This window comes from Castor canadensis, chromosome 15 (genome assembly GCF_047511655.1).
Source record: "Castor canadensis chromosome 15, mCasCan1.hap1v2, whole genome shotgun sequence".
NCBI classification, from domain to species: Eukaryota; Metazoa; Chordata; class Mammalia; order Rodentia; family Castoridae; genus Castor; species Castor canadensis.
Window position 1 is genome coordinate 48011650 of NC_133400.1, and position 17879 is coordinate 48029528.

Genomic DNA, 17879 nt, shown 5'->3' on the forward strand with positions numbered 1-17879 from the left:
TAGGACCTCACCTTCTGAGGTGGGGGTGGGGAGCCCAGAATGGCATGAAGAAGGGGACTGGTGACTTAGGCAGTGGTCAGGGAAGACCTTGGTGAGCAGCGATGTTTAAGGGACGTCAATGTGGTGAACACAGAGAGAAAACTCTGAGAGGGCCCTCCTGCAGGACCAGGCCTGCAGTGAGCAAGAAGGAGGACACATTCACTGCAGCATAGAAAGCCTGGAGAAAACTGAGATGGCCTGACTGCAAGGAGGCAAAGTCCCAGGGAAGGGGTGCCACTCACAGGTGTGGAGACACTCTGGGCACCTGCTCTCCTCTACTGATAGGGCATGACAGTGAAACCCAGACACAGGGCCGTTACAGGAAGCAGAGAAAACAATGATGTGGCTGACACACCACTGTTGACACTATCCCGTGGAAACACGAAATCTGAGATTGGGGAGCCAAATCCCCAGTGCATCAGGATAGTGTAGAACTGAGCCTCACACTCAAGCACTTCCCCCAACAGACGTTTAATGGGTTGTGAAGCTGAATGGGGCAATATAGGATACAAAGCTAAGTCCATTTTGTGTTGCTGAAATAAAATGCCTGAGACTGGGTACTTTGTAAAGAAAGAGGTGTGTTTAGCTCACAGTTCTAGAGGTTCAAGGGATCAGCACTGGCACTGGCATAACAATGGTGAGGACACCATAGAAGGTGGCATAACAACAGCAAGAGAACCTATGGAAGAGGAGCTCCAGAGGTCCCACGCTCACTCATGACAACCCATTCTCATGAGAACTAATCTAGTCCCATAAGACCTACCTCACTCAATTAGTCTACTCATGAAGGTGCAGTCCCCATTACCTAACCACCTCCCACAAGGGCCCACCTTGTAAATGTCCTACCACCTCAAAACTACCACACTAGGGCCAAGCCTAGCATGGTAGGAGATACACCACATGCAAATCACAGCAGAGGTCAAGCAGGTAACTAGAGTTTTCAGCACCTCAACCAACTGAAGAGACAACAGTTACAGCTAAAGGTTGGGTAGGGAAGAGGTTACACTACACCCCAAGGCTCTGTGAGAATCCTTGAGAGGCTATGCCCAGGACCGAACTTCAGTAAGTCTCAAGTCAGGACATTCGCAGAATGAGTCCAGGTTCTTAATGTGTGTGTGTGTGTGGTAATTTTCAGTACAGAGTCTGGAATCTATAGACTCCTTAAAAATTAATCAAATGAAAAGCATAAACCACGAAAATGCAGCAACTGAAAAGTAAACTCATTTTTAATATTTACTTAGCTCAATTTCAGCAGATATTAGATATAGTAATATAGTAGAACACAAGATTAATGCATTGGAAGACAGGTCAGAAGAAAATATGCAGACTAAAGTGAAGAGAGAAAAAAGGATTACAAGGCAGAGAGAGGGATGTTTAAATGTTGCAAATCCAAAAATGTAAAAAGGTCTAACAGAGTATAACGGGAGACTTGAAAGACAACAGAGAGAGATGAAAAGAGGCCAAGGCCATGAAATGAAGAGCATAAACCCACAAACTCAAGACACTCTACACCTCAACCAGGATGGGTATGAATCAAACCACACAAGGTCATCCCAGTAACACTGTCAGAAGTCAGCTTTGAAAAAAATGAAGTTAAAAGCAACATGATGAAGAAAAGACATGTGACCTGTAAAGGAACCATAATAAATAAATAAAGAAATCTACAGTTTGTATTTCAAAATAAAACATAAAAAACAGGAGACAATGGAATGACCTTCTTAAAATACTATTAGGAAAAAAGTAGCTGCTAAACTATAATCTTATGCCCACAGAAAATAGCCCACAACATTTAACATAAGACAAATATGTTTTCATACAAGAAGAAATCAATAGAATATGTACCATCTCAGACTCACTAAAATAATTACTGAAGCCAGAGGTCTTCAAGTAAGAGAAAAAAAAAAAAGCTCAGAATACTGGGCCCAAATCCTGGTTGGCTCTGCAACTTTCTGGCTGAGCAGATCTTGGCAAGTTACAAAGTTTTTCTGTGTCTTATCTTAAAATTGAAATAGAATTCTTCCTCGCAGACTTGGTGAGAAGTTTAAGTAAAAAGATAAGACAGAATTCACAAAATCCAGGCACTCAGAGCGTAATTAACAATTGGTAGTTGTGGTTATAGGGCAAGCTTTATGAGAAAATAGGTCACTAATACTTATCCTAAGGAACTTAAGAAAAATCTCAAGAAACTGACCTGTGACGTCCAGATGGAAGGAGACCCTGTGGCCCCCAGCCTCGCAGCTGTACTCCCCCGCATCTGCCTTGCCTGCCTGCTGCACCACTAGCTGCCTCCTATAGCCGGAGGCCTCCACGTGCACCCTAGAGCTCGAGCTCAGCTTCTTCCCATCCTTGTACCATGTCACCTCTGCCTGGGCTTGGGCCAACTCGCAGCTCAGTGTGGCACTGTCTCCCACCTCGGCCTTCACCTTGCTGTGTGCTGGCTGCTCCTTGGCAAACACCACCTTGGGCTCTGGAGACAAGGTAGAAACAGAGTCAGAAATAGTCCAGTTGCTAGAAATGAATGAGCACCCACCTTCTTGACCTCAAAACTTTGGTGCCTCTAGGACCCATTCTGTTACTGTAGATTAAATTTTCTTCTTTATGTAGTATATTCATTGGAAATTCTTTCATCAAGCTTTCGTGAATATCTTTCTGAAAATATCTTCATTTCTCCTTCATTGTGAATGACATTTAGCTGGGTATGGAATCTGAAGTCAGTAATTGTTTTCCTTCAGAACTTTGGAAACTATACCATCATTTTCTCTCCTCCTTTCTGCTATTGATAAATCTACAAGAAGGTTCACTGCTGTTCTGCTAACCTCCTTCCCTCTCATAATTTTTTAAGATAGCCTCTCAGTGTTTTGCCTTCTTCAATTCACTATGATATTGTTCCCCATCTGGGAACTTATTTTCTTTACACTTATTATAATTCCACATGAGCCTTAAATTTGAGGATGAATGTTGTCATTTCAACTGCACATGGCAGTCGACAAAGTCTTCAGGGGCCATAACAGCCTTCATCCCATAGACCTTCCCCATGATGTTCTCTAATCCAGACATGGAGGACCGTCAGACACCAGCTTTGTTCCCTTCCTCCTCCCAGTATACCCACCAGACACTGGATCATCATTCCTGCTCAGCTTACTGGGCCCCATTGGGGCTTCATCTTCAGCCATCTCCCAGCCACCCCTATTTCACTGTGGCACAACCATCTCACCTTAGTCTTCATGCAACAGTCCTCTCCTGACCTCATGTTGCTCTCCTCTCCTTCCATTCCTTTGCCCTTTACCTTTTTAGCGAGACTTCTCAGTGGTTAGGCCTACCCATACCCCTCTCCTAACACCAAGCTGCCCACAGATCCCAAGTCCTCACCAGCCCAACCTGGACACCCCAACTGACCCTCTCAGGGCCCTAGTCCCTCTGCTTTTATTCTCTGTTCTAACCAGGAAACACAGAGGGCCTTGCCCACTCTGACCCAGCTAGTGACAGGTTCCTCCCAGAAGCCTAGAGCCCAAACTGGGGCCTTGATAAAGGTGTTAAGGTTGTTGATCAAAACGATGAAAGACACAAGCCAAATTCCTCCAACCCTTACCTAAACTCCACTCATGGAGCCCCTAGCTGTGGACATACCTGGTAGATAGCCCTCTCACTTACTGTCCATCGTATGGAAGCTGCAGCCATCTGTAAGTCAGGTCTCCTAATAAACACTTGGACCAATCGCCCTGGCATTTAGTGCTCTTTTCTTTGGGATCCCAAACAGTGCCATCTCAGAATAGTTTGGGCCACGCCCTTGTGGGAAACTCCTGCCACCATTCTCAAGACAACTCTAGCTGCAGGTTTGGCCAGACAGAATAGCTCCTCACCTGCTCTGCCTGTCAAATCTGCTCCCTGTCCAATACCCCTTCTTAGACACTGTCCCTCCATCTACATGTCTGCCCTAGCCTGCACCACACCATAGTTCCTTTCTTCCTCAGCTCTCCACATCTCTTACTGACATTCCACTCCATTCTACCTCTTCAATGGCTCTTGAGTCTGTCACCTCCTCTCCACCCTCATGACCACTGTCTTTCCTGGTCACCTCCTACCTAGAGCTTGGCAAAGTCTCCTACCTGGTTTCCTTGTATTGGGTCTCCCCTTATCCAAATCCACAGTGTACCCAGAGTCCAAATGTGTCACTTCCACATTCCTATCCCCAGGAATCAAAAGAACAAAGGGCCATCCCCTTAGTGAACACCTCTGAACCTTTCCAACTGTACCCCAGGAATGCTCGACAGCCCAAGAGAATGGGCACATGCTTTTCAAATGCATTTCCAATTCCCATAACAAAATGCCTGAGGCTGGGTTACTGCATAAAGAAAAGAGTTTTATTCTAGTTCACAGATTTAGAGGCTGAAAGTCCAAAACTGGCAACTCATCTAACTCAGCAGTGTGTGCAAGAGAAAGAAATCAATGTGCAAGAGAGAAATCACATGGCAAGAGAGGAAGACAAAGAGATTCAAAGGTCAGGCTCACTCTTTTATAACAACCCATTCATGGGCTGGAGGCTTGGCTGAAGTGGTAAGAGGCTTGCCTGGAATGCACAAGGCCCTGCGTTCAAACTCCATGAGACCACCATTAATCCCTTCCAAAGGCAGCTTCCAAATAACATAATCGCCTCCTACTTAGCCCCACCTCTTAAAGGTTCCAGCATCTGTTAACATTGCGACACTGGAAACCAAGCTCCCAACATATGAGCCTTGCATATGATGGGTCATGGATTCAATACAAGGAAGGAAAGAAGGAAGGAAGGGAGGGAGGGAGAAAAGGAGGGGCAGAAGGAGGGAGGGATGGAGAGAAGGAAGGAAAGTACAACACTGAAATGACAAAATCACTAGTGTGGTTCAAACAGCAGAAGAAACAACCAGAGAACTTGAAGATAAACAAACTGACATGACCCAGTGTGAGAAGCAGAAAAGGGATAGAATGAAGAAAATGAACAAAGCATCAGACACCTGAAGGATGACATCACACTCACACCAACACACACATAATGGGAGTTCCAGAGGGAGGAGAGAGACAACAGGGCAGAGAGCATGTAAATAAATAATGACTGAAAACTCCCCAAATGAGATGATGATATGCATCTACACCTTCAAGAAGCTCAGCAAAAGATAAGCAGGGGAAACAAGAAAAGACCAATGACATGTTACACAGTATCCCCCTTGAGCTGTGGGAACATGTCCCAAGAGCCCCAGGGATGCCTGAAACTGCAGACAGTACCAAACCCTACAAGACATTATGTCTTTTTTTTTCCTTTATGTGCATACCTACTATCAAGTTTAATTTATAAATCAGACACAGAAACTGATGAGTAACAATAACTAATAATAAAAAGAACAATTTCTATACTTTGATAAAAGTTACATGAATGTGGTTTTTCTGTCTCTCAAAATATCTTATTGTGCTGAAATCACCCATCTTCCATCTTAAGTATCACATGAAATGATACTTAAAGAAATCTCTTTATGGCTTCCTTTGGCATATCTGAATTGCCAGCTTCACTACTCCTGTGTTTTGGACTCCTCATTAAATAAGGATCACTTGAACACAAGGACTGTGATATCATGATAGAGGGTCTGATAGTCAAGGTGGCTACTAAGTGACTACTAAGGCTACTAAAGTAGCCTTCCCAACGTGGAGGCACTGGACAAAGGAATGACTCAGGTAAGACAGAGCAGGATGGGAAAAGTATACATCATGCTACTCAGTGTGCAATTTAAAAGTTGTGAGTTCTTTCTGTAATTTTCCATGCAATATTTTCAATACTAACTATGGTTGGATGCAGGTAATTGAAACCTCAGAGACAGAACCATGAATGAGGATGCAGTCAAATAGTTGAAGCCAAATACAAAGAGGGAATCTTGTTTTTATTGTTGTTGTTGTTTTTTGAGGGGGCTGTTTGTCTTTTGAGACAGGATCTCACCATGTAACCCACACTGACCTAGAACTCAATATGCAGCCCAGGCTGGCCTCAACTCAAGATCTCCTGCATCGGTCTCCCAAACACTGGGATTATAGAAGTGTATCACCAGGCCTGTCTTGAAGAATAATCTTGACAAAAGCAAGAAAGAAGCAACACATCCAAAATAAGATAGCCTCCCAAATTAGCTGATTTCTGTTCAAAAACATTGAAGACCTGAAGCTAGCGGGATGAAATATTTAAGTTCCTTAAAGAAAAAAAATCTATCAACCAAGAATTTTATACCTGACAAACCATCCTTCAAGATTAAGAAGAAATTTGTTCATTCCTACATAATCCAAAACTGAGTTCATTATGAGTAAATGAGTCCTACAGAAATGCCAAAGAAGCCATGGTAGAAATGCCAAAGGCTGAAATGGAATGACATAAAACAGTAAGCCACACAAAATGTAAAAGCCAAATGTAGCTAAATGTAAAAGCCAGTATTGAAGCATTATTGGTTTGTAACTCCTCTTTTCTATATTACTTGGTTTAAAATACAAATGCAGAAAAACAGTACTTACAAATTTATGTTGAAGGGTGCTGTATTAGTCCATTTTCTATTGTAACAAAATACCTTAGGCTGAGTACTTTATAAGAAAAAAAAGTCTTGGGCTGCAGGCATAGCTCAAGCAGTAGAGCACCTGTTTAGCAAGCATGAAGCCCTGAGTTCAAACCCCACCAAAAAAAGAAAAAAAGAAAAATGTCTTTTTCAGCTCAGAGTTGTGCAAGCTGAAAATCCAAGGTCAGGTGGCACCATCTGTCTACCTCTGCTGAGGGCCACCTTGGCCTCAGGTTATGCTGGATGTCATCATCTTAAGAACACATGCAACAAGGAGAGCTCACATGCCAGGCAGGAAGCAGGGGAGCAGGGAGGTGACAGTTTTGCTCTTCTTATAACAACTCATCCTCTCAAGAAGTCACTCCAAGAGATAAGCATTAATCCCTCCCAAGGACAGCGCCCACTGCCTCAACACTGCCCAAAAAGACCAAAGCTAACTGCACTTGGACACATCACATCCAAACCACAGCAGGCACGCGATGAATAAAGATATAATTTGTGAAAATAACAACATAAAACAGGCAGGAGGCAAAGCTGGAAAAGGAGCAGAGTTTTTGTATACCATTGAAACTAAGTTGGTATAATTCAAATGCGTCATTATAAAGTTAAAATGTTAGTTATAACTCTCAGGGCAACTGCTAAGAAGACAGCTAAGACGTACATGAAAAATGAGAAGATAATGAAACCGGTATACTAGAAAACAGCCAACTAATCTTTAGAAGGCAATAATGGAAGAATCAAAAAACACAAAAGATATAACACAGAGAAAACAAATAGCAAAACGGAAATCTTTTCTCATCAGTATTCCTTTAACTCCAATCAGATACAACTCTCCAATTTAAAGGCAGATGTTGAAAAAATGGGTTTAAAAAGACAAAACATGACCCAGCTATCTACAGAAGATTCACTTTAGATCCCAAGGCATGAACAGATTGAGAGTGAAAAAATTCTCCATAAAAATAGCAACCAAAAGATAGAGAGTGCTGGGCGTGGTGGACAACTCCCATAATCCCAGGACTCTGAAGGCTGAGTCAGGAGGATTACAAACTCAAGGCCAGTCTGGGTTACAACATGAAACTCTGTCTAAAACAAACACTGGAATGGCTATACAAATGTAATAGACTTTAAGACAAAAACTGTTAGAAGAAGCAAAAGACATCATACACTGATAAAATGGCCAGTCTCTCAAGAACACAATAATTATAAATATATACGCATCTAGCAACATAAACCCAAACTGCATGAAGTGAAAAGTAACTGAATAAAAGAAAGAGTTCTACAATAAAATAGCTAGAGACTTCAATAGCCTGCTTTCAACAATGGATAGAATGACTGGCAAAAAAGTCCTTTTTAAAAGAGAACTTAAACAATAGTATAAACCAACTAGATCTAAATGACTTACACAGAATATCCCACCTGACATGACAGACCACATTTTCCTCAAGTGTGCACTGAATACTATCCAGAACAGCCCACACAGTACCAATAAATTGGAAAAGACTGAAATCAGGCAAAGTACTTAAAAGAATAAAGCCAGGAAACAATAACAAATAAAACAGGAATATTTACAAATATGTACAAAGTAACCCATATTCTCTTAAAGAAGAAACTAAAGGGAAAATTAGAAAAATACTTCAAGATAAATGAAAATGGAAACACAACAATCCAAAATATATGGGGTACAGAAAAAGCAGTGCTCAAGCTGGGCATTGTGGCACATGTCTGTAGTTCCAGCTGCTCAGGAGACAGAGACAAGGAGGATCATGAGTTCAAGGCCAACCAAGGCAAAGGTCACAGCAAGACCCTGTTTCACAAAGCAAAATAAAACAAAAGGACTGGGCACCAATTTAGAGAAAGGATTGACAAATGGGACTGTATCAAACTAAAAAGTTTCTGCACAACACAGGAAATAGCCCACAAAATAGGAGAAAATCTTTGCCAGCTATACATCTGACAAGGGATTAATAACTAGAATTTATAGGGAGCTCAAAAACCTAACCCCACAAGAATCAACAACCCAATGAATAAACGAGCAAATGAACTGAACATTTTTCTTTTTTTTTTTCTTTTTCTTTTTAATTTTTTTTATTGTTTTATTATTCATATGTGCATACAAGGCTTGGTTCATTTCTCCCCCCTGCCCCCACCCCCTCCCTTACCACCCACTCCGCCCCCTCCCTCTCCCCCCCTCAATACCCAGCATAAACTATTTTGCCCTTATCTCTAATTTTGTTGTAGAGAGAGTATAAGCAATAATAGGAAGGAACAAGTGTTCCTGGTTGAGATAAGGATAGCTATACAGGGAGTTGACTCACATTAATTTCCTGTGCGTGTGTGTTACCTTCTAGGTTAATTCTTTTTGATCTAACCTTTTCTCTAGTTCCTGGTCTCCTTTTCCTATTGGCCTCAGTTGCTTTAAAGTATCTGCTTTAGTTTCTCTGCGTTAAGGGCAACAAATGCTAGCTAGTTTTTTAGGTGTCTTACCTATCCTCACCCCTCCCTTGTGTGCTCTCGCTTTTATCATGTACTCAAAGTCCAATCCCCTTGTTGTGTTTGCCCTTGATCTAATGTCCACATATGAGGGAGAACATACGATTTTTGGTCTTTTGGGCCAGGCTAACCTCACTCAGAATGATGTTCTCCAATTCCATCCATTTACCAGCGAATGATAACATTTTGTTCTTCTTCATGGCTGCATAAAATTCTATTGTGTATAGATACCACATTTTCTTAATCCATTAGTCAGTGGTGGGGCATCTTGGCTGTTTCCATAACTTGGCTATTGTGAATAGTGCCGCAGTAAACATGGATGTGCAGGTGCCTCTGGAGTAACCCGTGTCACAGTCTTTTGAGTATATCCCCAAGAGTGGTATTGCTGGATCAAATGGTAGATCAATGTTTAGCGTTTTAAGTAGCCTCCAAATTTTTTTCCAGAGTGGTTGTACTAGTTTACGTTCCCACCAACAGTGTAAGAAGTGAACAGACATTTTTCAAAGGAAGAAGTCCAAATGGCCAATAAACATGTGAAGAAATACTCAACATCTCTGGCCATAAATGAAATGCAAATCAAAACCACACTGAGCCAGGTGCCAGTGGCACATGCCTGTGATCCTAGCTACTCAGGAGGCAGAGATCAGGAGGATTGTGGTTCAAAGCCACCACAGGCAAATAGTTTGTGAGACCTTATCTCGAAAAAAAAAAATCACAAAAAAAAGGGCTGGTGGAGTGGCTCATGGCCCTGAGTTCAAACCCCAGAAATGAAAAAACAATTACACTGAGATTCTACCTCACTCCAGTCAGAGTGGCTATTATCAATAACAAAAACAACAACAAATGCTGGCCAGTACATGGAATGGAGGAGGGGTGAGGAATCCTTATCCACTCATATGAGGGAATTAAGTTAGTGCAACCACCATGGAAAGTAGTATGGAAGTCCCTCAAAAAAACTAAAAGTAGAACTACCAAACACTCTAGCAACACCACTCCTGGGCACATATCCAAAGAAATCGGTGCAAGAGAGTGACAGTCATTTGTATACCCATGCTTACTGCAACATTATTAACAATAGTAAAGCTTGGAAACAACACAGATGTCCCACAACTGATGAGAGGATTAAGAAAATGTAGTATTAAAAAAAGGAAAAACTAAAGAAAAAAGAAAATGTGGTATATATCCTGAAATAGTTTTTTTTGGAGGGACTGGAGTTTGAACTCAAACCTTCATACTTGCAAAGCAGTCACTCTACTTCTTGAACCACACCTCCAGCCCATTTTCCTCTGGTTATTTTGGAGATGGGATCTCATGAACTATTTGCCCTAGTTGGACTCAAACTGCAATCCTCTTGATCTCAGCCTCCCAACTAATTAGGATTACAGGTGTGAGCCACCAGTGCCCAGCCACAGTGGAGCATTATTCAGCCATAAAAAAGAATGAAATAGGGCTGGCGGAGTGGCTCAAGTGGTAGAGCCTCTGTCTAGCAAGTGTGAGGCCCTGAGTTCAAGCCCCAGTACCACAAAAAAAAAAGAAGAGGAGGAATGAAATGATGTTGTTTGCAGGTAAACAGAGGGAAATGGAGATCATCATGTTAAGCAAAGTAAGTCAGGTCCAAAAGGACAAAGGCTGCATGTTTTTCCTCATATGTGGAAGCTAGACCTAAAAGATAAATGTACATATAAGTACGTAAATGATCTTAGACACATACATGTGTGTCTTGTGTGTGTATATAAAGAGAGAAAGGGAGAGAGAAAGAGGACATGATTGTGATAGTAGGTCTGTCTGAAGGAACCAGGGGGAGGTGGAGAAGAAAAAAGAATGATAAAGAGAGACTGAAATACATTGCACCTGTGTAGGAAGATGGCATGACAAAACACATTGAGAGCTGCTGAAAAGTAAGGGAGCAGAGTAACAGAGGAAGAATGACAAATAAAAGGGTTAATCTGAAGTACAATATATACATGTGTGAAATACCAAAGCCAAATCCTCTTGAACAATCAATATACACTTGAAAAATTAAGGACAAAAAGATAAAACCGGTCCCATCTGGGTACCAGTGGGAACAGTAAGGGAGGGAATGAAACCTGTTGGAATTGTTTTAAAATGGGGAGGGGGAGGTAACCAGGCACCAGTGGCTCATGCTTTTAATCCTAGATACTCAGGAGGCAGAGATCAGGAGGATCAGGGTTCAAAGCCAGTCCTAGGCAAATAGTTCACAAGACCTTATCTCAAAAAAACCCATCACAAAAAAAAATGGCTGGTGGAGTGGCTCAAGGTGTAGGCCCTGAGTTCAAGCCCCAGTACTTGGGTGGGAGGAGGGGATGAGATAAAATAATGGAGGGAGTGAATCCAATTGAGGTACATTGTAAGCACATATGTAAATGTCACAATGAACACCCTCCCCAACAACTAATATATGCTAATAAAATGGAAAAAAAAAAGTACTGGGGGCATAGCTCAAGTGGTAAAGCACTTGCCTAGCATGTATGAGGCACTAGGTTCAATCCTCAGTACCACAAAAAAAAAAAAGCAGGTATCTTACAGCTATAACACCCTACATAATAAAAGAAGAAAGATCCCAAATGAAAAATGTAAATTTACATTTTAAGGAATTAGAAAAAGACAAGCAAGCTAAACCCCCAAAGTTAGCAGAAGAAAGTAAATACAATAGTCAGCACAGTAGGGCAGGGAATCCCAGCTTCTTGGGAGGCAGAACAGGAGGATCATAGCTCAAGGCCAGGCTGTACAAAAAGTCAGCTAGACCCCATCTCAACAAACAAACCAGGAACTGTGGTACACATCTGTCCTTCCAGCTGCACTACAGGCCCTAGGTAGGATGATTGCAGCCTAAATTTGGCCCTGAGCAAAAACAGGAGACTCTATCCAAAAAATAGCAAAAGCAAAAAGGGCTGGGGACATGATTCAAGTGGTAGAGTGCCTGCCTAACAAGCACAAGGCCTTGAGTTCAAAACCCAGTACTGCCAAAAGAAAAAGAAAGTAAATACAATAAAGACTAAAGCAAAGATAAAAGAAGTCAAAAATAGGAAAATAACAGAAAGATTCAAGGAAAGAAAATGTTGGTTCTTTGAAAAGATCAATAAAATTAACAAACCATTAGTTAGACTAACCAAGAAAAAAGAGAGATGACTTAAAGTATTAAAATCAGAAATAAAAGTAGGAACATAAAGACTTTACAAAAATGAAAAGGTTTGTGAGAGACTACTCTGAACAACTGCATGTCTACAAACAAGACAACCTAGAAAATGGACACATTCTTTGGGGGAAAACTACCAAAACTGATTGTTTTGATGAAACAGGAAATCTGAAGAAACCTATAGTAAGCAGAGATCAAAAACAAAATAAAAGGATTTCAGATCAAATATGATCCAAAACTGTCCTATTGCAGAAGATATGGCTTCATGTGTGAAAAATCCTAAGGAATGCACATGAGAACTATCAGACTAATAAGTTCAGCAAGGCTGCAGAATGCAAGATCAATACACAAAAAACAACTCTACATTTGACATTAGCAATGAACACTCAAAAGTACAATGAAGGAAAAAATTCCATGCACAGTAGCATCAAAAAATAAATTCTTAGCACTAAATTTACAAAACAAGTACAGTCTTATATAGTGAAAACAGCATTGAAAAAGTTTTAAAGAACTGGATAAACAGAAAGGCATTCCATAGTCCTGGACTTAAAGACTTCAAGTTAAAATGTCAAATACTCCTCAAACTGATCTATACATTCAATGCAAACCCTATCAAAATCTCACCTGCTTATTTTGTAAAATATGAGAAGGATCCTAAAGTTAAGCTGGAAATGCAGGGAACCTTAATGACCAATCATTTTTAAAAATAACAAAGTTAGAGGACTTCCAGTTCCCAATTTCAAAACTTACTACAAAGGTATAGTAATTAATGAAACTAGACCCTTATCTCTCTCCCTATCTCTCCCTGTTCAAAAATCAACTAAAAATAAAACAAAGACCTAGACATAAGACCTGAAATTTGATTATGTGACTTCTAAAAGAAAGCATTCCAAAATACTTTCAAATATTCCAAAATATCACATTATGATTTGTCAATTAAAGACAATGGGGGCAGTACTAGGGTTTGAACTCAGGGCCTTATGCTTGCTAGGTGAGCACTCTACCATTGGAGCCATGTACCCAACCCTTTTTGCTTTAGCTATTTTTCAGATACTGTCTTGCATTTTTGCTCTGGTAGCTAGGATTATAGACATGTACCATCATGCCCCGCAAAGAGTCCTAAAAAATAATTTTTAAAAGTTACAGTAATCAGCAAGGTGAGGTGGCTCACACTTGTAATACTAGCTACTTGGAAGGTAGAGATCAGGAGGATCCAAGTTCAAGGCCAAGCCCAGGCAAAAAGTTGGCAAAACCCCATCTCAATCACTAAACTGGGCGTTGTGGTGTACACCTGTCATCCTAGCCACATAAGAGGCCATAGGTAGAAAGACTGAGGTCCAACAATAGCCTGGAGCAAAAATTTGAAATCCTAACTGAAAAATAACTAAAGCAAAAATGGGCTGGGAGCTGGGTACTGGTGGTTCATGCCTGTAATTCTAGCTACTTGGGAGGTTGAGATAAGGAGAATCACAGTCCTGACTGGCCTGGGCAAAAACAAGACCCCATCTCTGACTGACTCACAGAACTCATGGAGATGCTTATGTTTACTATTTTACCTAAAGGATATCACAAAAGATGCACATGAAGAGATCCACAGGGCCAGGCATGGGGAAGAGACTAGAGCTTCCCTGCCCCAGGTGACAGTGTGGAAGCAGAAAAAGCTGGAAACAAGAGGCAGCTCTGTTACTGGCCATTGGCCACATGGTAAAAAAAGGCCACAGTCCCTCAAACCAGACAGCAGCTCCTAAACGACAGCTAGCAAGGAAACAGGGCCTCCAACCATGACCCACAGACACAAGGAACTAAGTTCTGTCAACTATCTAGATGTGCTTGGGAGAAGAATCCAGACAATAAGCCAGCCGGCACCTGATGTCAGTCTTTGAGACCCAGGCACCACGGCCAGACTGCTGACAGAACACTACACATACTTAATACTAGATGAGTATTAAGCCACCAACCGTGTGATAATTTGTTACAGTAAAATACATCTCACATACATATACACAATACCCACTCCTTCCACACGCTTCTTGTTTTGAATGTTGAATGTGAAGGTTGAATGTGGAAGCTATCTGGTGACCATGAGACAATAAGTTTCAAAAGAAAGAAAGGTAATGTGCCCAGGATGACAGAGAATTAGAGCCTGTGTCCTGGTGAACAACACAAAAGGTCCCCGAAGAGTCCAGCTTCCCTGTGTCCACAGTCATACCATAGGATGTTCCACTCCTTATCAACAATACAGTCTACTTTTCTATGCCCATGGGTCTAGTCACCCCCTTTTGCAATAAAAGGTGCAGAAGTATAACACTCTGGCCTCCCTGGAGAGCTTAACAAGCCTGGTAGTCTCTCTTGTGTCCCAGACAGGCCAAACAACCTACAGGGAGGGCACCACCCTGAGATGAGCTGTCCCAAGGCAAGAGTAACCACAGAGGAAAGAATAGGTCTGCAAATGCAGGAGTAAGGCCAGCTATGGCTATGAGAACAGACAGGCCCAGATGGCACCTTCCACCAGAGCAATTTCAGCTGAGACAGTGGAGACATAACTGAAGCCAGGTTGATCCTCAGCAATATTTCATGGGACAGTGATGATCTGTCCCATACTACCCAGTTATTGCTCCGAGGAATGGTAAAAAAGAAAGCCATTGTTCATCAGGGTTTTAAGTTTGGGTGCCTTGTTACTCAGCACCAGATAGGTCTATACAGCCCAGGTGAGGTCCAACCAAAACCCTTAGTCCACGCTTCATTCAGCCTATTCCCTTGACATGATCAAATGTCTGGTCAACTGACCTGTGACGTCCAGGTTGAAGGAGACCCTCTGGCCCCCAGCCTCACAGCTGTACTCTCCTGAATCCGCCTTTCCTGCCTGCTGCACAACCAGCCGCCGTGTGCAGCCTGAGGCTTCCACATGCACCTTCGAACTTGAGCTCAGCTTCTTCCCATTCTTGAACCACATCACCTCTGTCTGGGCCTGGGCCACCTCACAGCTCAGTGTGGCATTGGCTCCTGCTTCAGCCTTCACCTCACTCCTTGCAGGCTGTTCCTTGGCAAACAACACCTTAGGCTCTAGGGACAGACAGGAAGGGACAAAGAAGATGAGAGACTGCAGACCAGGCTCGGCCCCTCCTCAGACCTTGGGGCTCACCCAAACCTAGTGATGCCCAAGGAAGGACTGTCCATGATTAGCTGGACATCATGTGACAATGCACAAGGCTCCATGCTATACATGACCCAAAGTGCTTGCTCTAAAGCTGCCCATGTAGAGGGTTGGGGTGCAGCCAGTCCACCAAACAGCCCAGAGCACCTCCAGGCCCACTCCGACATTCCCTGGCAGACAAGCTGTTGCAGCCCACGAGACCACCACAGACAGGTCTGCCTTCTGATAAAACCACCATCCTGACCTTTGTGGACCAGACCCCGGTCCTTCCCTGCCTCAAGTGCCCCAAGGCCCCCAGGCCATCAATAGCTTCCCAGCTCTCTCCCACCTCTCTAAGACCACAGATAGCAGGAGAAGGCTGAGCTAGAACAGTCACCCACCCTGAGCACAAAACAGCAAACCACACCTTTCTTGGCCAAGGATACAGAGGGGATGCAAGAGAGGAGAATGCCAGGCTGGGCAGGAAGAGAAGGGTAGATGAGCTTCATGAGACCTCCTTCAACAGCTCAGGGACAGAGAGAACAGGGTAGACATACACCCATAGGGTGGACATGTGGGGATGACCACAGGCCCAAGCAGAGCTCACAGAACTCTCAGACCCAGCAAGTATGGATGGGAGGACAGAGGGAGCCCCTGCCACCCGCAAGACTTGCTCTCCAGTCACTGGAGGCCACACAGTCAACACCCCCACAGAGAGCTCATCAGATTAAATCCACCTGTGGCCACCACACAATCCCATCACTGCCAGGTCAGCATCGCCAGGGTGCATGCCAAGGTGGGCTCAGCCATCAGCCTGCCCTGGTCTCATGACAATGCCACAGGCCCAGGAGCCTCTGGACAGAGCTGGGGACAAGGACAGGGAGGACACTGGGGCCTCACAATGGCCTAAGCTGCCTAATATGTCCTTGAGTTTTATACCCAACACTCAGGGCATCACCTTATCCACCCAACACTGGCACCTACCTGCCACATCCATGTGGAAAGAGACCTTCTGACCCCCAGCCTCGCAGCTGTACTCCCCTGAGTCTGCTTTGCTCGCTTGCTGCACCACCAGCTGCCGTGTACAGCCCAAAGCGTCCACACACACCTTCGAGCTTGAGCTGAGCTTCTTCCCATCCTTGTACCATGTCACCTCTGTCTGGGCCTGAGCCACCTCACATCTCAGTGTGGCGCTAGACCCGGCCTCAGCCTTCACCTCACTCCTTGCAGGCTGCTCCTTGGCAAACACCACCTTGGGCTCTGGGGAGAGACAGAGAGAGACGATAGTCTGAGAGACTACAGACAGAAGTTCAAATTTCAGACTCAGGAGTGCTCAAACTGGGGCCAGCAGACAATAGGCCTATGACAATAGGCTGTGGACACCACAGCCTCAGTTGCACAGATGTGAACTTAAGCAAGAAAAGGAAACACATGCTGCAGCCATAGGGAAGTGTTTCTGAAAACCCATCTGCAACATGCAGTGGATATTCAAGAAGCCAAAAGTTCTATAACTTTAACAATAAAGTGCTGCCCAGGGCAGTGCACCCTTCAGAAAGGAAAAGCTACTGGTACGGCATGAAGTACCTTACGCCTGGACATGGCTATAACTCTGCATGGGACCCAGAGCACCTGGAGAGGCCTTCCATTCAGCCCACTTGCAGACTCACTGTGAGAACTAATCGCAGGACTTCTGGGCACCTCACCCCCACAAACCAAGAGAAACTACTCTCTGAACAGACCAGCCCTGGCCCCTTCCCTCTGGTGCATACTAAAGCAAGCACTGCCCTATACTACCCGGGATCTTCCTTGCAGGGAGAGGAAGTCTTGTAGGAGGCAAGTTTTTGCCTACCATTTTTCTTAACGAGGATGAAACATACAGGCAGTGCTGGTGCACAACTCATAGAGATTTGACAGCTGTGCACACCTGTGTAGCCCACACTCCACCACCCAGAGTGTGTCAAAAGCAGACACAATTCACCATTCCTGACCCTAACTAAAACTCTACTTGAACTCGAACTCCAGATAGTTAGAATCATATAGGACAGGTACTGTTTTCCTCTTAGCCACCACTACACAGAAACCAGTTTAAGATATACGTGCATGCAAACTAGTGCTGAAAACTAGAGTAATACAAAAGAGCTTCAATTAAAATGCACCAAAAAGCATCACCTTCCCTACCCCTCCACATACCCTACACCCTGCCTGGCTCTTTTAAACCTCTAATTTAAAGTCTTTTAAACTGTTTTTTCTTCTGGAACCTGCCTTCCTATTTCCAAATAACACATACATTCTGTTGCTCAGTCAGAAACAAAGAATATGTAAGAGCTGGGGATGTAGTTCAGAGGTAGAGCACTTACCTAGCATGCATAAGGCATGTACAAGAGTATGTACAAAATAAAGAAAAAGCAAATGCAGCAGCTACCCACATTCTTCCCACCCAGTAAAGAAAGAAAACATTTCCGGGCACTGGTGGTTCACAGCTGTAATCCTTGCTACTCGGGAG

At 43.3% G+C, this 17879-nt stretch overlaps 1 protein-coding gene across 24 annotated transcripts in view; it reads right to left on the reverse strand.

The window, feature by feature from the left end:
• The window catches only part of Obscn (obscurin, cytoskeletal calmodulin and titin-interacting RhoGEF), a 189488-nt gene that overhangs the window by 155226 nt on the left and 16383 nt on the right, over nucleotides 1-17879 (reverse strand). For 21 of the 24 annotated variants that reach the window (XM_074056091.1, XM_074056090.1, XM_074056093.1 and 18 more), the window contains 3 exons: nucleotides 16361-16636; nucleotides 15031-15306; nucleotides 2231-2506 (listed from right to left, as the gene is read on the reverse strand). In XM_074056091.1, the coding sequence (XP_073912192.1) occupies nucleotides 2231-2506; nucleotides 15031-15306; nucleotides 16361-16636 (828 nt within the window). The remainder of the gene's footprint in view (nucleotides 1-2230; nucleotides 2507-15030; nucleotides 15307-16360; nucleotides 16637-17879) is intronic. The other 3 variants (XM_074056102.1, XM_074056092.1, XM_074056103.1) reach the window with 1 other exon arrangement.